The sequence below is a fragment of the Falco punctatus genome (assembly GCF_963210335.1).
Source record: "Falco punctatus genome assembly, chromosome: 5".
Classification (NCBI taxonomy): domain Eukaryota; kingdom Metazoa; phylum Chordata; class Aves; order Falconiformes; family Falconidae; genus Falco; species Falco punctatus.
In genome coordinates this window covers 91,968,998-91,990,207 of record NC_137584.1, presented here as the reverse complement: position 1 = coordinate 91,990,207, position 21,210 = coordinate 91,968,998, and the positions used below count along the sequence as shown (strand labels likewise).

Genomic DNA, 21,210 nt, shown 5'->3' with positions numbered 1-21,210 from the left:
GCGCTGCTCGGGTGCGCGCCTCGTGCCAGGGGAGCGCGGCGCCGCCCGCGGTTGCTAGGCGGAAGTGCCCGCGGTTGCTAGGCGGAAGTGCCCGCGGTTGCTAGGCGGAAGTGCCCGCGGTTGCTCAGGTAGCCGGCGGCCCGGAAGGGAAAAGTGGGTTCTTCCGGGTTAGGGGCGCTGCGCCGGGCCCGTGCGGAGCGGAGAGGTGGGGGCGGGGGGCAGGGTACGGGCGTCTGCGGGGTTGTGGGGTTCCCGGGGGGGCGTAACGGCCCTGCGGAGGGGCAGGGGGTGCGCGGGGGGCCGTGAAGGAGGCTGAGGGGAGAGGAGGGGAGTGTGCAGGGGACGGGGTCCGGGATGGTGGCGGGAGGAGGGGATGGGGACCCTGCGGGGAGGCGGGGCGGGGCCAGGCGGGGCGGTCTGGGGGTCCCCGGGTGTGGGGCGCCGGTGAGCGGCCGGCCCGGGACGTGCGCGGGGCGGGGGCCGCGGGGAGGTGCTGCCGTGTGCCGGGGGAGGGGGACGGGCCCCCTGTGACAGTGACTCCGGCGGCCGGGCTGGACCTTCTGCCTCCCTCCCCCACGCCGGGCTGGCCCTGACCTGAATCCCGGGCAGTCCTGCTGGAGCTCCGGCGGGGCAGGGCTGCCGCAAAAAGGGAAGTTTGCTTCTTCCCAAGCCCCAGACTGCTGCTGCTCCTCGTGCCCTCGTTTGCGCTGTTACTCCTGCGTGGCTGCATCAGCTCTTGTCCTGGGTCTGGAGGTGCCGGTGCAGAGGTCCGGGTATGAAGCCCCTGGCAGACTGCCCACATCTGCTCACCTGTCCCTGCAGCAGCTTTCCTTTTGCAGGAGCGTGATGCTGGGGCACGTGTTGATGTTGGACCGTTCTGTCACTGACAACAACTGCTCGCTAATGGGCATGTCTCGGAGCTGGTGAAGGTTATGTTGTGAGACGGAGAGGAAGGCCGCAGTTTTCCAAGACAGGTCCCTGACTGTTCCCCTGCCCAGGCTCCACAGAGCGCTCGGCCATCTGGGCAGCTCTTTGCCAGAAGGATATGGGTCAGGAGCAGGTTAATGTGGAAACAAACTATTTTTGGCTTCAGCTGCCCTTCAACCTTTTATTTTCAGCCCTGCAAACTTCCAAGTCGAAAACTGGCAGGGCAGAGCCTTTATGCTGTGAAAGTTCCCCTGAAGGTTTGTCCTTTGGGCTCCCATGCCCAAAAAAATTCCATCAGAGCGGTGGAACTGCAGTTCCCAGGCTAGGCAGCACTGCTGGGAGGCTCATCCCTTTGCCAGAGGTCCTGCAGGTTTTGGCTGAACTGTTGTGAGGAATATTACCTTTATTTTCTAAAACCACAGAACTTGTGTTCTAGAAGAATGTGCTTTGTTTCAGGTGCATAAAAGTACACGAGCATACAAATAACTAACTAGCTGCGGTTTCAGAGGGTGTCATCTCTTGTCACGTGGAAAAAACAAATAAAGTGTGCCCTGTACATTTGCAATGTGCTAAATCATCTTCATAACTTAAAGGTTATTTTTTCCCCTTTCTCAGGAAGAGAACATGAGTTCAGCAGGGAGGAAAAGGGGAAAGCCCAACAGAGGAGGAGGAAGGGGAGGAGGAAGAGGAAGAGGAGGCAGTGGAAGAGGAGGAAGAGGAGGAGGCAGGAGTGGCCATTCAAACAAGTCTCAACTTGGTGGAAATAGGAAATGCTCAACCAAAATTTGGGACGATGGAGATGATTTTTGTCTCTTTGAGGAACCAAGGCTGGAATCCAGGTCTTTCTGTTAATTTGCCGGGGGTGGGTGGCATAGAAATGTTTGGGATACTTTGGGGATGTTTTTTTGATGTCTTTGAATATACTTGAGTGAAGAGGTGATGAAGCTGTTTCAGTATGAAGCAGTTTTTACCTGACCTTTTTGATTAATTTTTTTAATATTTAGCTAGGAAGGTTGGTCTTCTAGAAAAAAAACTAGAACCTCTAATTTTCTTTGGTCATAAGTAATTTCAGAACATATTTGATCAGAAAGCATTAATAAACGCGGGATATTAATTTTTATGTATAACAAAGAAGAGGCTGGGCCATGGAAAATAAGCAATTTAGAATGAATTTAGTATCCTGAATGTATTCTGACCAATGTGGCTTAGGCATATGTGGTTGGACTGTAGTCTGAGAACAGCTTTACCCAACAAAGCGTTTATTAAATCACTTTTTTGAATATGGATTTGACATAGGATAAAATACATACATGCATGGGTGTGTGCATGCAGATATAGACCCACACATCCTGGTCACGTAAGAATGAACCCAGCTGAGTAATCCTTAGGTGATGGACTTACCTTATTTTAGTTTTTCTGTTTTGAAATACAGGGTTGGCTCATAACACATCCCAATTCAGTCAAGAACATTTGAGCCAGGCAAATAAGTAATTGTTGTGTTATGTTTTAATTTTTAGATCAAGTGTCCCTGCCAGAAGAGGAGGGCAAACGAAACAGAGACCTGAAGCGAGAATGCCTCTGCAGACCATACACATGACATCGGAGAATCAGAGAAGAGTGAAAGAACTTCTTCAGGAGCTCCAAGGGCAGGAGCTGGCTCCTGAATCAGAGTTAGTTTAAATGGAGGCACTAATTCTAGCTCTTCTAGATGAGCACACTTTAACAGGCCCACTGTTAGAAATGAAAACAGTATTCTTTTTCCCCTAACTTTTAATTTGATGTTGAATCCTTTGGTTTTGAGTCTGTTTTGTTCTTCTACAGTTTTAACTCTGGGAAAAGGGTAGCAGAATCCTCCATTTAAATGGAGGATTTAAAACTCCAGAGGCAGAGTTTGCATCTACCAAACTATATAATTTTGTTTCATTTTAATTTGATAACTCTTTTTATCAGAGTAGCTGGTTCTGGTGAAGATGATGATGAAGCCGATTACCTTGATGATGAGCAGTGCTGGTCAACAGATCAGGAGGTTTGTGACGTAATACCAAGGTCATCTGCTGAGCACAGAACTGTGGAAAGTGAAGTGTCTTCGTTTGCGGTGCACAAGCTCTCCAGGTGATGCTTTTCAGTTAATAATTTGTACCTTGAAGAGGTAAATCAGCAGTCTCAATCCTGTAAGCCCTCAGTGCCTGGACTTCCTCTTGCCTCCAAGGAAGTTCTGTGTGAAGAACTGATGAGTTTGTATCTCCTACAAATTTAGTCCTCAACTAGACGAGTTTAAAATAACATTTTTTTTGATAATAAATCACTCCAGCCTTTTTTCAGTGAAGTTTTCAGTTCTTTCTCCAAGACAATGAAACAGACACTGAGAAAGCTCAGGGAGCATTGCTGTTATATGTGTGTTTCCTCCTGGTAGTTAATGTTTCAAAACCTTTTAAGTGTTCTTCATCCATTTTGCTCAGAAGTGAGCATTTCTTAACTACTTGAGTGTGTTACATATAAGACGACTCAGCTTTTTTGGAAGAGTTCGATTTATACAGCTCAGCTGGGAGATCTAATCCTGTAACTGTTACGTTCTGCATTCTGGGGTGTGAGATAGTTGCCACACAAACTAATTTGTCACCTTATAAACAACAGACTAGCATTCGCAAACACCAGATTACTGTCTGCCACTGTCATTGAAAATAGCAAATATTTTGGTGTGGATTTTTTTCCCTCCAATAGTAGTAATGGTTTTTCATGCTATACGTGCTCCCTTACTGTAAGCCTAATCAAGCAAATCTGCGGTTATTTTGCTTCATACAAGTCTCTCGTTGCTATGTTGTCTCTGTTTTGTTGCAGGTATGGTTTTGACAGCGAGCGTTGTAGGACAGTATTGAGATCTTGCAATGGTAATATTGGGGCGTCATTGGAGTATTTGCTGTTGCAGTGCTTTACCGAAAGATATGGAGAGAAGGTGCAGGTTTCTGCAACAGCTGCTGAAGCCAGTCAAGAAGAATGTTTAGAACAGAGACAAGAAGAGGCTTTTGCCCTCCGGTCAATCTATGGAGAAAAATTTGTAGAAAGAATTCAAAACCGCGTTTGGACTTTTAGTTTGGAATTGGAGTACCTAGCAAACAGGCGCAGCAAATCTAAACAAAAGGGTGATTGTACTAGGGACACCGCAAAGCAGACTGCAAAGGAAATATGTAAATTTTATCTCCAAGGAGGCTGCAGGTTTGGTTCAAAATGCAGATTTGGACATGAATTCCCTCCAAACCACCCCCTAAAACCAGCCAGGAGCTCTGTAGATGATGTTCATCTCAGACCTAACGGTGATGGTCCGGTGTATGAACTTGAAGTAAGATTTCCTGAAGAAAACAAGTATCCACGTCAGGCACCTCTTGTGGCCTTTTATTCCACTGACGAGAATCTACCTCTTGCTTGTCGTTTACACATTGCTGAATTCCTCTTTGGAAAGGCCTTGATGGCTGCAGAATCTGATGAACCAGTGGTGTACACCTTAGTAACTTGCTTAGAAGATGAATCCGAAATAAGCGGGTTACTTACAAGTACTCACCACAAATACAGTGTTCCTCCCATGCCCCTGCTGGCAGCAACGCCACTGGTAAAGCTGCAGACAGAGCGTACATCTGGCTCAAATCGAATGCCTGAAGGTACACCACATTTCCCTCTATCGTTTCTCTCTTAGACCCTTACGGTCCAAGAACAGTCAAAAAGATTTTTTTAAAGAAAAAAAGAGAGAAAGAAGGCAGAGAGCCCAATCCGGGCATCTGTTCCAAATCCATTTCTAGACGTTAAGACCATGTAGTGAGCCAGACCCATAATCTGTCACCAAAGTACCTGGTTCGGTTTCAGCCTTGGTTTAAAAGTACTTGGCAGTGGTTTAACACTTAATGTTATATGGTAGTTTTAATTAATTTAAGCTGGTGCTGCCATCACAGTCTTGCATTCCACAGAAGTGGTTGTGTTGTGAATCAGAGAAGGGAGCTGAGACACATGAAAAACATTCAGGAAGGCATCCTAGTTAGTGGGCTGGCTCACCATGTGGCCACCCAAACCGTGGTGTCGCATAGCACAGCTGGTGCAGGGGTAGCAAGAAGTGGGCTGGAGGTGGAGAAATTGTGGTTTGCTTGGTGGGGTGACGGGAGGTTTGCTGGTAGTACTGAACTAAATGCATGCCAGAAGCGGTCCTGCAGACCTTCAGCTCCACCCTAACAAGGTTCTTTGTTGAGAATGCTCCTGGAACATTTGTCACTTCTGCAGTGCTGGTGAGGTTTTGTTCCTTAGTGATACGAGTACCTAGCTGTACGTTCTCTGTCTCAAGCCTCAGCTGTGTCAGAACCTCAGGAAAAAGAAGAGGTGGCAGAAGAGGAGGAGGAAGATGAGCCTGAACAAGTTGTTGTGGAGAATGAGAGTTACGTGAACCTCAAGAAAAAGCTTTCCAAAAAGTATGATGTGCAGGCAAAGTCTCTGTATAATGAAAATGTTAAATTGTGCACGCAGTTTCGGCTGAAAAAGGTATGACGTACAGAACAGAGTACCTGTTTTCATGCTTACTTTAGAGAAATAAATATTTAAGCCACAGGCTGCTTCTTCATTCTGTTCTGCTCCAATGGGGTTCTCCCTGTCATGCTGTCTTGTTTTTGTGCATCAGTCTTCTAGGCACTTCCAATCCATGTTGTATGAAAGACAGAAGCTCCCTGCATGGCAAGAGAGAGAAACCATTCTTGATTTGCTTAAGAGCCACCAAGTTCTTGTTGTGAGCGGCATGACGGGGTAAGATCATGATTGCACATACAGCCTTTATGTGTCAAAAGTATGCACAGAAGAATGTGAAATACGCATCCATGTCCTGAAAAGGTTGGGGCCATGGTCCATCTGTGACCAGTGGCAGAAGTCCTATGTGAACTTTATGTGAAGGATGATACTAGTGAAACAGCAAATTTTGAATGGAATGCAGTCATCTTAATTTACATGGATGGAAGGCGTTGGGTTTGTGGGGTTTTTTTTTCATTAATCCCTGATTTTTGTCATGCAGATGTGGGAAAACCACTCAGATTCCTCAGTTCATTTTGGATGCTTCATTGCAAGGAACTCCAAGCAGAGTTGCAAACATCATCTGCACTCAGCCTCGCAGGATCTCTGCCATTTCTGTGGCTGAACGTGTAGCCAAAGAAAGAACAGAAAGGATTGGACTCAGTGTTGGATATCAGATCCGTCTAGAAAGTGTGAAGGTATACATGCTTTGCTTATTGCTTTTAATTTAGTTCTATTAAAATTCGCTTAGCGCTCTCTAGCATACTGAATTTCTGCCTTGTGTCTGCCGTATAGGGAGATAAGAAGTCTGTAGCATCTATATGTTATATTAGGAGATATATTCTGTATTTTATCTCAAGTTGCACAGTCCACTTTACGGTGGACTTTACATAATGAGAGTGTAGTACTGTGTCTTGTATTGTTGCGTTACTTTCTGTTGAGATATGGAAGGGGTCTGAGAGTGAGTAATACTGTCCTCTGGAAGGCTACTGTGTCTCCATTTCTGTTTTTCTCCCAAGGGGAGATTGAAGGGTACAGCTTCAGCCAGCCAGAAGGGGGGGTTGAATTCAAACTTCTCTTGGAAGTGAAATGTTGTCTACCTTGCAGCTGATTGCTTTTTTCCAAGAGTTATGTTAAAAAAAGAGATTCGCTAAATCTTTCTAGGGACAGAGATGAGTTGTTTATCAGAAAACAACTTCCCCTGGGAAAACAGTTAAGGTTTTTTTTGTTTACCCCTAACTATAAAGTCAGCAGTGCCCCTTGGTAAGAAGCAGGCGTTCTTAAGTTTTAATCAAGAAAATAAAAATCAGCTCATCTCCAGCAGGGATTGCTTGTTTCCCTTTCTGTCAAACCTGGCGCTCAGCTGAAACTGAATGCTTTACAGCAACACGTATTCTATGTTGTTGCACAAAGTCAACTGAATGCTTTGTCTTACCATTCAAGTCCTCAGCTACCAGACTCTTGTACTGCACTACTGGTGTGCTGTTGAGAAGGCTGGAAGGAGATCTGACTTTGCAGGGAATCACACATGTTATTGTTGATGAAGTTCACGAAAGAACAGAAGAAAGGTAAATAATCTCTTATCCCATAAGCAAAATGAAGAAACATAGTCAGGAGGATAAAGGTGACTAAGGTGCGAGTAACTGGAGTCAGACTTGTTGATCCTGTGGCTGTAATGTGGGATTGTGGGAGCAGTCTGGGTTTAGGTTCTTGTCTTTGGGCAGTAGGAAGTTGTGTTGCAGCAGCTTGCAAAGAAAGCATGTCTCTTAAATTTCTGTGCCTCCAATCCGCCATCACATTGCGGTGCTGTTGGAAAGAAGTTTTGGATGGGCTTGGAGGGTTAAGTAACTTTTTAGCCACAGCTGTCCGGTCCTTATTCTTCCCTTGTTTCAGCTTTTACCAAATACTGTGATTCTTTATGTGCCCTTTTGGGGGAATTACTTCTCCTGCTGCAGGCTTCAGCACAGCCCCTGCAAGGGAGAAGCGCTCACGTTTTCTTCCAGTCTGTAGATTTTCCTAGTTCTGGACCGTCGCATCCTATCCTGCTCCAGCCTCCTGCGGTTTTACCCCACTTAACCTGCTGATGTCAGGCAAAATATAATGTCTATCAGTATCTCTGTAAACTAAGTGGCCAGGATCCTTTTCTTTGATGTTTTCCTTTTGGAACACTGCAATGCAGTGAGTTTCCAGGAGGCTTTGACTGTGACCTGTTATTCTACAGATTCTCAGATTATACTATAGCTCCGTAAAAGGGCTTGTATCTCTCAAGCATCCTTCTTCCTTCTCATCTAAAATCACTTCAAGCTAGCCTTCTAGGCATGCCACAAAAGCTATAAATATGTCGGGAATACAGTGATCAGGAAAGAGCGGGTAAGTTTGAATAACTCTTCCAGTGAGAAAGAGGAGCAAAAAAGACTCATCTGTTTGTTTGAGTTAATTTGTTATCTAATTTTCTTATGTTGTTATTAATGTAATTAATTCCTAAGGTAGTCAGAGCTTTTTGTTGCTCAAATGAATTTGCCGGGTAGTCCTGGCACTCTAGTAAGGGACAACCAAGAAGTAAGTAGATTGCCTTCTGTTAATTTACTGCGCTGTTAGCCTCCAGCCGTTCTGAGAAGCTTGTACTTCTGTGTTTGTATTGCTGTGCTATTGAAAACAGCAGGAAAGTGGACAGAGTGGTAAGAAAAAAAGAGACTCTGGAAGTTAACACTGAAGAAATTAAAATGTCATCTTGCTTTTTTTCTTCAGTGACTTCTTGCTGCTGGTTTTGAAGGATATAATGGTTCAGAGGCCAGATCTGCGCATTATACTAATGAGTGCCACCTTGAATGCAGAGCTTTTTTCTCAATACTTTCACTCCTGTCCAATTATTAACATACCAGGTGAAAACCATTCATTTTTGTTGTCTTGTCACATTCATTGTTTTTAGGGGTTTGTTTTCAGTATTTCTGCTTGAGAAGCGTTCAAGTGGGCTAATTTGCAAAGTGGCAAGATGAGGATTTATACAAGAACTGTGATTCCAAGAAGGAAAGACCAATGAAATTTAGGAGAGAGAAGATTTGGAAGTGGACCTTTTTTTGTGCTGCCTCTATACCAGCAGAATTTCCTTCCCCAAAAGACAAAAATTACATTGTGTGCATGACATGGTTCCCTGAGCTAGTTGCACCACAGCTGAAGACCCTTCTCTGTCCTTGTGAAAACAAAGCAGTGAAAGGATCCAGCTGAATGTGTACATCTTTACCCAAACGTGCCTCCTAAATTACTAAATAATTACATTGAACATGACAGAAACCATGTAGCCCCATTAACACATTTATGGGAACACATGAGCCATTCTCTGACTGTGTGAGCACGTGTTACCAAAACATGCATGCTTGGAAAACATCCACTGTTTGACCTAGACAGAAATTGTGTTGAAGAGTGCAGTATAGAAGAGAGCTGTGAAGCCAGTGTACAACACCATAACCTGTGTGAAACGATAACCATCTTTTGCCATTTTCCTCTTTTCTGCGTGTTGTGTGGCACGTAGATTTATTCACGTGTTTCCTTTTAGGTCGAACGTTTCCTGTGGATCAGTTTTTTCTGGAAGATGTGATTGCACTGACAAGGTATGAAATTGCCAAACATTCTCAGATGTATTCAGCCTTTGAGGTTGCACTGTTGACCCTTGAGACTGAAGTAGTTCCGTGCATAGATTTAAAAATTAAATCCTTTCAAACCTCCCATATCCCCTTCAGTACTGGAGTTCTACTAAAGCACTGTCTTTAAACCATAGTGCTTATACTGCAGTGGGGTCTGGCATCTTGTGCCAAAACAAGTCTTTCTGCATCAGATACTACATAAGCACTCAAGAAGAGGTGAGCTTTGTCATGAAGAGTTTGTCAGTGCTTGTGCTTTACTTGTTTTGGTGGTGGTTAGACATTGGCAAGCAAAAGAAATTTGAAGGTAGGTATCAGCACTGAAGGTGAAAAATGCAGGCTACCAAACAGTTCCTTTTTGTAAGCCCTACCTTGCATCTCAGGTTCCAGATCCCTGTTACCATTTGTAGTTACTGGAGAGTCACAGCAGCTCAGATATTCCAGATAATAAATTGATCAGATATTGTAAATTACTTGCAGATCGTTGCTCTGAGCTGCCCACTTAGCTGTCAAGATCACGTTTGCAGCCCTAATCTTCTGCATCACATCTTTTAAAAGACTGATATCCCAGTATAGAAGGGCACCTTGTCCTTGATACTATCTAGTTTTGCAACCTGCTTATACAAAGTTCCTCTCAGATTTATACATAAATATTTTTGATACCCTATCTCCATAGCTAATTATTAGAAAAAGACTCTTTAGGCTTCTTTCCACACCACTGAATGTTCTTCTGCTCTTAAGGTATGTTTTAGAGGACAGTAGTCCCTACAGGCGGAAGACAAACAAGCAAGAAAGCAAACAGGATGGAAGACACAAACGAACTGCATTTGAAGAAGTAGAGGAGGACTTGAGACGTGCTGGCATTCTGGAAGGCACAGACACAGTTGTCAGAGATTCAGACCCAGACCAAAAATTAACTCTGAAGCAGCTCCTTACACGATACAAAGGTGAGCTCCTTCTTAAATCTAATAAACTGGCATATAACATTTGCCAGCCAACGTGGTATGTTAGCATATAATATTGTATATTGAATACATGTATATTATTTAGTCTTGTACTTGTGAAGATTAACCAGATTACTACTTCTAGATGAGATCAGAAACCTGCCAGCTTGGGGGTGGGGGGGAAAGAACCCATTGTTCTCTTGAACCAGAACAAATATCTTGGCTGAAAACAGTTCTTAGCATCTGACAAAGCACCATTTTCAGCTACCATCTTTCCATCCCTATTCAGATGCCTTGTCGATTCCCCTTTCTTCTCTGTATCTGTTCTCCTCGGAGCAGCATGTATCTGCCCACTTCAAGGAGGTCACTTCAGCCTGACAAGCCTTTCTTGAGAAATTCAGTCGCTTTGAATGGCTTAAGAGAGGCAGACTGGACTCTTCCATGAACTTTCCACTCTGTAGTCATCAAAATCCTCCTGGTGCTTAGTCCTGAAGAGTCCTGCACACCGTTATGGTGAGCTCCACAGTGATACTGAGTGAGAGCCATTTGCTTAAAAGCTTCAGGTTCCTGCTAGACAGTTACCGTCTCAGAAGAGTAACGGAGTCTGTGTGTCTTTTTGAGTTGTGCAAGAAACATTGGAAGGCAGAAGAAAGAGAGCTTGAGAAGGTAGTCCTGGAGGTACCTGTGAGTGGCCATGTGAGGGCTTTTGGCTCCTCTTATCACTAGTGTGCATGCACATCGTTCTGCTAGGAGATGAATCCTCATTAAGGCTGTGCACAGGACAGGTGTGAGCACCACTAAGGCATGGAAAGGAAGGGAAGACCTGAAACAGGAGTGTGTGGAAGCAGGAATATGACACATTGAGTCATGGAGCTGCCTCTGACTAATCTAAGCCAGATGCTGTTTAAACCAAAGTGTGGTTGGTTGTACAGCCACACTGGTTCAGTGCATCTAGCAGATGTTTTTTACAAGAGATGGACTTACTGTGTGTGTTATTTCTTTTTTCCCCAGGGGTTGACAAGACAGTGTTGAAAACAATGTCTGTCATGGACTTGGAGAAGGTTAATCTGGAACTAATTGAAGCCTTGCTGGAGTGGATAGTTGCTGGCAGACATTCATACCCCCCAGGTAATTTCATTGTCCTTGTTGGGTGCACAAAAGTAGATTCATGGAGGCTGTGCACTTATAGGCAGCCCAAAGCTAATGTTTTGCATGCAGAATTTCTGTAGTTACCGACTATTTAAAAAAAAAATAAAAAAATTCTAGCTGAGTAACAAAGCTCTTGATATATGTGGGGTGGGGAAGGTGAGAGAATTGTCTGCCTCGGAAAGTCTGGTGAGACTGTTGCAGGCTGTGTGGATTTTGCACAACGATTGCAAAACAGAGCTGGATTTTCAACTTGGGCCTTCTGCACATTGATAAAACATGCTGTCATTTCTGTTGAGTGATTTTTTTTTTTTTTTATTTTGTTTTTTTTTTTTACATCTATGTATATAGGTGCTGTGTTGATATTTTTGCCTGGTCTAGCAGAAATCAAGATGCTTTATGAGCAGCTCCAGACTAATGCTCTTTTTAATAATAGACACAGCAAGAGGTAAGGCAGAAAAGCTCCAGAACTATCAGTCTTTACCTAAATAAAGAGTAGCTTCCTGCAGAAAGCCTTTATCCAGGGATAAATAAAGGTTATTAAATGTGTGAGACATCTTGTGATGTGAAAGCCTTGACTCCAGTCAGGGTAGCTCCTTTTCTGCTATCTTGCTGGTTTGCAATTCAAGTTGTTGAAATTCTCAGAAACCCTGGTAATGTGTTCTCCACTTTGTGCTTTGCATGATCTGACGGACTGTTGAAAACTTAACCTCGGCCCTTGTTCTGTTTCAGAATGTTTGCTGAGACACTTCCATTTGCAGTTGCATTTGGCCTTAGGCTGTTACATGGAGATGTAATTGGATCTCCTTGACTCAACAGTTTTTATACAGATGTCCACGGGAAGGTTAGCTGGAGTGATTTCTTCCAGCCTGGCATTATAAGTGGCAGATTGTGGACTATCCAAGAGAGGCAGAATTTTTGCTCAGTTCTATTCTGAGACCTGTCCCTTCTGTAAACCTCTCCACCTTCCCTTAGAACGTGTATCAGGAACAGTGTGGCCAGCAGGACCAGGGCAGTGATCATCCCCCTGTAGTCAGCATTGGTGAGACTGGACCTCGAATCCTGTTCCGTTTGGGGCCTTTTGATACAAGGCAGACATTGAGATGCTGGAGATGTGTGTCCAAAGAAGAGCAACAAAGCTGGTGAAGGATCTAGAGAATCAGTCTTACAAGGAGCAGCTGAGGGAGTTGGGGTGGTTTAGTCTAGAGGAAAGGAGACTGAGGGGAGACCTTACTGCTCTCTAAAGCTAGGAGGCTGTAGCGAGGTGGGTGTCAGTCTCTTCTCCCAAGTAACAAGCAATAGGACAAGAGAAAACAGCCTCATGTTGCGCCAGGGGAGGTTTAGATTGGATATTGGAAAGAATTCCTTCACCAAAAGGGTGGTCAAGCACTGGAACAGGCTGCCCAGGGAAGTGGTGGAGTCACCATCCCTGGAGGTATTAAAAAGCATGTAGATGTGGCACTTGGGGACACGGTTTAGTGGCGGATTTGCAGTGTTTGGTTAACGGTTAGACTCGATCTTTAGGGTCTTTTCCAACCTAAATGATTCTATCATTCTGTGTCTTAAAGGCGATAGGGAAGAGAGTTTGCTGGGTTTATATTGCTTTGAATGGCTGTGGGCATTGTCTAGTGTGGGTGAGGCAACAGTGCGTGCGGGCAGGTTGTTCCCAAGAGGGAGAAGGCTGGAGATGCACTGAGCATGCTGTCGTATTGTCCTTCCAGGTGTGTTGTTTATCCACTTCATTCTTCACTGTCTAGTGAAGAACAGCAGTCTGTGTTCCTCAGGCCTCCTGCAGGAGTTACCAAAATCATCATCTCTACAAATATTGCAGAAACATCTGTCACCATTGATGATGTGGTCTATGTGATTGATTCTGGAAAAATGAAAGAGAAAAGGTACTGGGATTCATTCTGCAGGGCTTTGTGATCCTGGGAACTGCTCTATACCTTGAGCTGCATACTTTAGCTTCCAAAGAGCTGGGGAAAGCTTGAAAGAACTTAATCTGCAGAAAGCTGCTGCAAGGTGGAGGAAGCCAGTCTAGACTCAGATCCAACTGCAGGGGTGGGAATTGTCCGTACAGAAGCTGGCGGCATCTGCCTGCTTGACCTCCAGTCTGTTCACTCTGCAGTAGTGAATATAAGCCTGTTGCTTGCTCTCCTGTAGATACGACCCAAGCAAAGGAATGGAAAGTCTGGAAGACACGTTTGTGTCCAAGGCCAACGCTCTGCAAAGGAAAGGGCGAGCAGGCCGTGTAGCCTCAGGTGTCTGCTTTCATCTTTTCAGTAGCCATCACTATAACCATCAGCTTATAAAACAGCAGTTACCAGAAATACAAAGAGTGCCCTTGGAGCAGCTCTGTCTAAGGTGAGCTGTTGTTCCTTGTGTTGCCTGAAAAAGCCTGGAATGCCATTACCAAGGTGTTTAGTTTCCCCGGTGTTTTCTCACGTTATGAAACCAAGAAACATGCTCTGGAGATCTAAGACTCTTTCTTGACTGGTTGCTTTGATCTTACTATCCCATTGCTTCTGCTTCTAGAGCCCCCCGTAATCCCACCCTCCCACCAATTCTTCCTGTCCTTCACATTCCTTAGCAGAACTGAGGATCTGATCCTAGGAATCCTGCCATCTGGTCCTAGTAAAAAGACTCACCTCTCAGCTCTCTCATCACCAGAGAAGACAGTTGCGTTCCTGTACTCCAGACCCATGGCTGACGTTTGTCCCTTTATGCTATAAACTCTCCCGTGTTGTTTCAGTGCAGCGTAGCACAGTAAAGCCACGACCTGGATCAAGCACCACCACCGTGAAGAGGCCCTCTTAGCCTTGCTGCACACTGTGCACCCCTTTTACAAAAAGGAAACGAAACAACACAAACATTTTTTTACAGAAGAAACCTTAAACTTTAAACCCTGAAGTGCTAAATAGGAATCTGTCCTAAATAGGACTCTGTGGGGTTACATGAAGTGCTCAGACCCCCAGCTATTTTTTTTGCGTTGCTTCCTGACTTGAAATATGTGTTACAGGTCCTCTTCTAGGGAGCATGTTCTTAAAAGCATGGTTTCTCTTGGGTTTTTTTTGCTTTGTTTTTATAAAAACTTACTTTTTTTTGTCCTGTGTATGAAACTAAGCTGCTTTTTTTTTTTTTTTTCTTACTCCTTTTTAATGGTTTGTTGGGTTTTTTTTCTCCTTAAGAATCAAAATTCTGGAGATGTTTTCTGCACACAGTCTTCATTCCGTCTTATCGCGACTAATTGAGCCCCCTAAAACTGAGTCTTTGCGAGCATCAAAGCTGCGACTACAAGACTTGGGAGCATTAACTCCAGATGAAAAGCTCACCCCTCTGGGATATCACTTGGCTTCTCTGCCCGTCGATGTCAGGATTGGCAAGCTAATGCTGTTTGGCACCATCTTCCGCTGCCTGGATCCTGCACTAACTATAGCAGCAAGTCTGGCCTTTAAGTCACCTTTTGTAAGTATTCTTAACTGTGTATCCTGCTTCGAAAGTGCCATGTTTCCATGCAGCAGCAAAACACTGTTATAACTTGCAGTATGACACCTGAGCATTTTAATTCTCCTTTTTAGCCTGCATTGTTTATGTTAGTTAATGCAGCGCCCATGAAAAAAGTCCAGTTACAAGCAGAAGACCAAAACCATGCAGCAGCAACAGGAATGTTATTTATGAGTGAACAGTAGAAACGGAATAGACACCAGTTTTAATTTGAACAAGTATAGCTAGTCCACTTTGTCCAAATTTGATGTAAAAATTGAAAATTAATGATAATGTAAGGAGCAGTTAGAAGTAATTATGCAACAGGGATGATGGTGAAGTTGACGTGTCTGAGCTGTGAATGTAGAGTTCAGTCTGGATCTGTTTGTGTTCGCTTTGGCTTTTTGAATCAGCTGTTGTACTTACAGGTGCTCTTTAGTGGTGTTCATCTGATGCTGCAGTGTACAAACTTGCACGAAAAGTCAGGCTTGAGGTTTTGATTGCTGTTGTTAGTAGTGCAAATAGTTTTCACTGAGGATAGTTGGGGAAAGAATCAGAAACGGGTTTTTTCTAGTTATTTAATTACATATTGTTTGCCATACGTTTATTGGGCATATTCTGCAGCATTTTGACCTCAAGTGCGATGTTTCTATATGGTGATATAGAATAACTTGAATTCAGCTTCTTGAATGTCCTGAGTTATTGTCACCTTCTTTCTCTCAGACCCAAGTGGATTTTAGACCTGCTGTGCTCTTCTCTATTACAGGCATTCTCATTTGAGCTTCAGCTCCGTTAACTTGCTAAGATCCGTCGGACCCGTTTTCCATGGATCTTGGCATTCTGCAACTGCAGAGAGGTCTGCCCAAACGGCAATATTTTCTGTGATCTGGTCATTCACAAATTTACCTTTGGCTTTTTCATGGTTGGATAGGGCAGTGGGCTTAGGTGCTCTGTGGTTGACTGGGCATTTTTTGAATACCTCGTATTTTTTGTTATCCATGAAGAAAATCTGCATTCTGACCTGTGAGCTGCTGTGCTGAAAATAGCAAAGATTGTGCCGTGCAGCTCTTGCAATGGCCTGTCTTAAGTTGTGAGGGGAAGAACCTGCTTAATCTGTTACTGCCTGCCTAGGTGTCACCGTGGGATAAAAGGGAAGAAGCAAACAAAAAGAAGTTGGAGTTTGCAGTAGGAAACAGCGACTACCTGGCTCTTCTCCAGGCCTATAAAGTGAGCTGAAATTCAGTAGGTTTGTGATGTGTTTGAAATTCAAGCTGAAGTATTTCATTAAAGGTTTCCTCCCGTCCTCTCAATTAGGGATGGCGTTTAAGTATCAAGGAGGGCTCTCAGGCAAGCTACAACTACTGCAGGGAGAACTTTTTGTCAGGAAGAGTTCTTCAGGTAAGTCTGTTTCTGTGGCCTCTCACAGGGACTGGTTGAGACACTGGCAGAGTCCTAGTGACGAAAATACTCTGTGTGGCACCTGTCACAGCCCTTTGTCTGTTTGTAGGAAATTGCCAGCCTGAAACGGCAATTCACAGAACTGCTTTCTGACATTGGGTTTGTGAAGGAGGGATTAAGAGCCAGAGACATTGAGAAGAAGTGGTCCCAAGGAGGGGATGGCGTGTTGGATGCAACAGGAGAAGAGGTAACTTTACAGCATGTCAGCGCTCCAAAACTACGCCACAGTTTTTCATTTCACGTGGGTGCCAGGTGGGCTCTAGACTGGTGGGCTTCCTGCCACGGTCCGGCTTTGTGGTCTCTCTCACACTGGCAACAGTCACCTCCTACCTGCTGTTCTGCTTCCCTGTGCACTGTGCTGGCTGCTACCAGCCTTGATTGCGTGAGACCAGGAAGAACAGGCCCAGCTGTGAAACCTCCTCCTCGGAGACAGTGGAACACTGCTAACTCGACACCTTAGAAGTCAGCAAGTGATGGAAAGGCACCGGTCTGACTCATGACCTGGCCCGCATGCTGGGATTAGTGCCAGCCTTATTTTGAGAAGAGAGAACATTACAGAGCAGGCAGTGAAACGCTTCGGTGTTGCGGACAGCCTTCAGAAGGCAGTACCTGGGAGCTAGAGATCTCCTGGGGCTGTATGACGAGGTGGATGAGGGTTTGGTGGTTGTAGAGTCTCAGTGGTGCGCTGGGCAACTCATGCTCGCTTTCCCTTGGAGACGAGCCGCTTTGTAGCCGGACGTTAGGGAACCGTTGTGTTTGGCACTAACTGCACTGAGATAATTGGTGACCAGTTTGCTCCGTTGATAGCGGGGGGAACACAGGCCAGGTCTAGCCTGAGACTTGGGACCGGTAACTAGTCCTCCCCTGTAAAGCACAGCAGCGCAGCTATGAAAGTAAACCAGTTTCAGGAATTCAGTTATTCCAGAAGCAGGGCTTTACCTTCACAGACTTACCTGTGGAATACCTAACGCATGCATTAATTTCACAGGCAAATTCAAATGCAGAGAACATCAAGCTGATCTCAGCCATGTTGTGTGCTGCACTGTATCCTAATGTTGTCCAGGTAAAAAGAGTGCTTTTTCATTTTCTCTTCTGCTGTCCAGCATATCCACATGGCCTGCTTTCAGTCAGGGCCGGTTGTGGCAGCTTGAGCCTGGCTGAAGTTGCCAAGGCTTGCTGCCTGAGAGTGTTGGAGCCAGGCAGCTGAGCTCCAGTTTGCATTGCTCGAGGCTGCTGCTGTTCCTGCAGGCTGGTTTTGGTGATACACACAAGCCAGCAGCAAATTGTAACAAGCTACTTTAATTTACAGCTTTTTAGAAGGCTGAAGTTACAAATGAACCATCAGGGTTAGACAGCACCTCAAAGTGTAGTATCTGTCTCTAGTGACTTAGTGTGTTAATTTTATCAAAACCAGAAATTCTGAAGTATTAAGACACAAGAAGGTTTTCTGGGACAGCAGATTTTTATAACCTTTTGTCTTACCATACAGGTGAAAAAGCCAGAGGGCAAATACCAGAAGACCAGTACAGGAGCAGTCAAAATGCAACCAAAAGCAGAGGAGCTGAAGTTTGTTACCAAAAGTGATGGTTATGTTCACATTCACCCTTCATCTGTGAATTATCAGGTCGGGATTCTTTTTTTCTGCAAAGCATACTCTTTTTCTTTTTCTTTTTTTTTTTTTTTTCCATAAAAGAAATCACCTTGCAGATAAGATTGCAGTGAGGGCCCCGATTGATGCTTACAGAAAAGTCTTCATGTTTGAACAGTCCTGTTAGAATTGTAAATAACAGTGAGTGCGTGAGTAACTGCGTGCCCAAGAGGACACTCGTAAAACTCCAGTCTCTGGAGTGGAATGAGCAGACGCAGTAACCCCCCCAGTTCATGTTTTCTTAAGCTGCACCTGCAAAGCTGCAGGCAGAAATGTTGCAGTTGGAGTGCTCCCCTGGCCTAGCCTCGCAATCCAATTGGCTGAGATTGCACCTTCATACGTGTAGATGAATTCTCCCCACTGCCCCTCCCCAGGCATTGTCTCTTCAGCTGAAACATTACTTATTGGTAAATAATTTAGGGACATACTCCGGTTTGTTTCTTTGTGGGTCCTCAAACGCTGAAGTTAATTTCCTTTCCAGCTTAATAGCCAATACTTAGATGGGAGCTCCTCTCTCTCTGCCATGATACATGGTTAGTATTTGTCTCATGGTCTGTCTCCGTATTTGATGGTTCGTTGCTTTTCCAGGATACAAATCACTTGCTTTAGAAAAGTTGGGCTTGTAATCATTAACCACATATTTGGGTTATAAAGGCTTTGAGCCTGTTCGTCGCTCTTGCTTTGAAAGAGCGTAACAAATGCTCACATGAAAATGTCTTCGGCATGAAATGGAGCATTGGGGCCTTTAGGTGACATTGATGAATTAAGCGGTTTCTCATATGCTCACTGCAAAGCGGGAAGGAGCAAGGGGTAACTGGCAAGTTACTGGCAGCTCTTACAGGTCAGACAGGGTCTGTTAGTCACGCAGGTGCATTTTAAGCACGTTTGCTGCTCTCTGCAGTCATAGAAGAGGTGGGGAAGCCCATGTGGAAGAGGCAGGCAGGCCCGTGTTCTCCCCAGCAGGTAGGAAGAGTTGTGGCACTTTAATGAGGATGTTGCACACGTGTTCCAGACTAGGCACTTTGAGAGCCCCTACCTGGTGTATCATGAGAAAATCAAGACCAGCCGCGTGTTCATTCGAGACTGCAGCATGGTGTCGGTGTACCCACTGGTCCTGCTGGGAGGCGGGCAGGTTCACGTGCAGCTGCAGAAGGGAGAATTTGTCATTTCTCTTGATGATGGATGGATACAGTTTGTTGCTGCCTCTCACCAGGTAAGGAAAAGGAGCAATAATCCTGGGAATGCTCCAGAGCTTGTGTTTAGAATGCAGGAGCTACGTTTCATGAGCCTTACACTTGCCTGTGTTTTACCGCGTGTGTTAGATTGCTGAGCTGGTGAAGGAGCTGCGCTGTGAGCTAGACCAGCTGCTGCAGGACAAAATCAAGAATCCCAGCATGGATTTATGCATGTGCCCCCGTGGATCTCAGATCATTGGTATGATTGTAAAGCTTGTGACCACACAATAACACAAGAACAGCTTTCTATAAAGACTATTTGCTACTGCCTGAGAACACACCAGGTAACATCAGTGTCTTGATGTATTTTTTGTCCCAAAACACGATGCTGATCTCTGGAAGACCGACTTGCCAACTGTGCTACTGACAGGTTTTGGGGGGGGGCGGTTCCCCCTTTGCTTACAGAGAGCTTAGTTGTTCAACAAGAGGTGGCTTCCAATACACTCTGTGAAATGGGAAAATGGCAAATCTCCCAGGAGGACTAGAAGCCTCCAAGTAAGAAAATGCTTTTTTATGAAGCTAAACACCAGCAATGGTGGTTTTTGGTCACAAAACCACCTGCTACCTAGCTGCTTCTTTTGCAGTAGTGGTGTCTGGAAGCAGCACATGACATCGTAAGCTGCTTCTCTATGTTTTGGCCGAGAGTACGCAGGCAGGCAGTCCTGGCTGACCCATTTCCTTACCGTTCACAAGCCAAAGCCCTGAAAAAGGTGAGCACCACTTGGTTCACACTAAGGGGTTCTGAAATGGATTTAGTGTCCTCGGGCAAGGAGACTGTACCAGAGCAGTTGCAAGTCACACGTTGGATCAGCGCAGGCTTTTCTGGTCACACTGTAAAACTGCAGAAGAGCGTGGGCATTTCCCCCCCAGCTGCACTTTGAAACAGGAACACAGGTGAGAGGGCCTGCTGTAGAGCACTGAAAGGGGATCCCTGGGGGGATGGTATTTGCTCACCGTTAACCTTCTCTGGCAGGCAGGTAGTCCCCCTACAGAGCTGAAAGTCACTCCCACATTTGGGAACTTTTAGCCAGTCTCCTGCTCTGGGGAGCATTGCTGCAGCTGACCTGCTTGATGCACGGGCGATTGCTAATAACAGCAAGTGCCTTAAGTGAGGGGAACTTCGCTTTCATCTGCAATAGTAAAATGAGAGTAAGCACTGTCTCTACCACCAGCAGCCCTGCCTATAAATGCTTCAGGCTGAGGAATGATGAGCAGAGGGAGGCACCTTGTTTGGGGACTACTCTGGTTCCACATGCTTTTGAAGTGGTGCCCTCTTGAGTAGGTGACTGCTCACCCGTCAGGGAGGGCTGTGTTCTGCATGGAAACCAGGTCGGTGGCAGCTGCCCCCAGGCTGTCCCTGGAGCGAAGGCAGGGGCAGCTGATGCTGCAGCAGGTGCTAACGAGCAGCACCCACCCTGCTGGAGGTGCCCGGGTGGCAAATGGGCAAGCCTGGGAACACCACGCACCCCAAGGGACAGGACCAGCAATGTGGTCAGGCACTGACCTGTCCTGCTGCCTGAACTGCAGCGATGTAGTAGGGTTTCTGCACAACAGCACTGCCCTGCCCCCCACCCCACCCCCTGCCACAGCAGGACAGCTTCCCAGGAACTGTGGGTACGCTAACCCAGCCTCATGGATAGAGCTCAGGGGGTGTTTTATTACCAAAACCAGTGCCAGCCCCCACGACAGTTCTATTTCCCCGTAAGATTAAAAGCATAAAATATGACAAAATGACTTGGGACAGCAGAGCCGGAGCCCAGCTCTCTGCTCACCAGCAGCACACAAGCCTCCCACAGCAGAGCTGGAACTGCTTCTGAGGCAGCAGTGCTAACAAGGGGCCTGCACGAAATACAGATGACAAGCAGCAAATGCTGCAAAGTGCTGCTGTTCATGACCATGGGCCTCCCTGAGCCATCAGAGCCACCTGCAGCAGCAGCTGAACATCGAGTGGTCGTCTCTGACCTACTCCTCCCCCTCCTGAACCCACAGATGCACCCCTGACCTGTCCACTCAAGGAGCATTACAAGAAAGGGGGAAGACTGAAAAAGGAAGGTACTGCGGGAAGAGCTTCAGTCTGCAGGTTCATTGCAGGGCCAGCTTGCATCAGCAGGACAGAGGGGAGAAGAAGAGCAAGCCCCCCCCTTTACAAGAACTGTTGCACAGGCTGGTTTCACCGTCAGTGCCGTACGCTCTAC

General features: G+C 45.6%; 1 protein-coding gene across 2 annotated transcripts; it reads left to right on the top strand.

Annotated features, from left to right (window-relative positions):
* The first annotated feature begins 75 nt into the window (after nucleotides 1-75).
* On the top strand, nucleotides 76-20,174 carry DHX57 (DExH-box helicase 57). Of its 2 annotated transcripts, none has more exons than XM_080388641.1 (24): nucleotides 76-205; nucleotides 1,543-1,766; nucleotides 2,445-2,597; nucleotides 2,878-3,039; nucleotides 3,766-4,580; nucleotides 5,252-5,445; nucleotides 5,582-5,703; nucleotides 5,966-6,161; nucleotides 6,907-7,031; nucleotides 8,212-8,345; nucleotides 9,017-9,071; nucleotides 9,843-10,048; nucleotides 11,057-11,173; nucleotides 11,543-11,639; nucleotides 12,913-13,086; nucleotides 13,355-13,555; nucleotides 14,380-14,656; nucleotides 15,806-15,901; nucleotides 15,989-16,072; nucleotides 16,182-16,319; nucleotides 17,121-17,195; nucleotides 17,622-17,756; nucleotides 18,793-18,993; nucleotides 19,103-20,174. In XM_080388641.1, exons 2-24 carry the CDS (start codon nucleotides 1,552-1,554, stop codon nucleotides 19,244-19,246), a joined length of 4,116 nt encoding a protein of 1,371 aa, XP_080244767.1. In that variant the 5' UTR covers nucleotides 76-205; nucleotides 1,543-1,551; the 3' UTR covers nucleotides 19,247-20,174. The 2 variants fall into 2 exon arrangements, with proteins under 2 accessions (XP_080244767.1, XP_080244768.1); XM_080388642.1 differs by lacking the exon at nucleotides 76-205 and adding an exon at nucleotides 810-1,383.
* The last annotated feature ends 1,036 nt before the right edge of the window (nucleotides 20,175-21,210 follow it).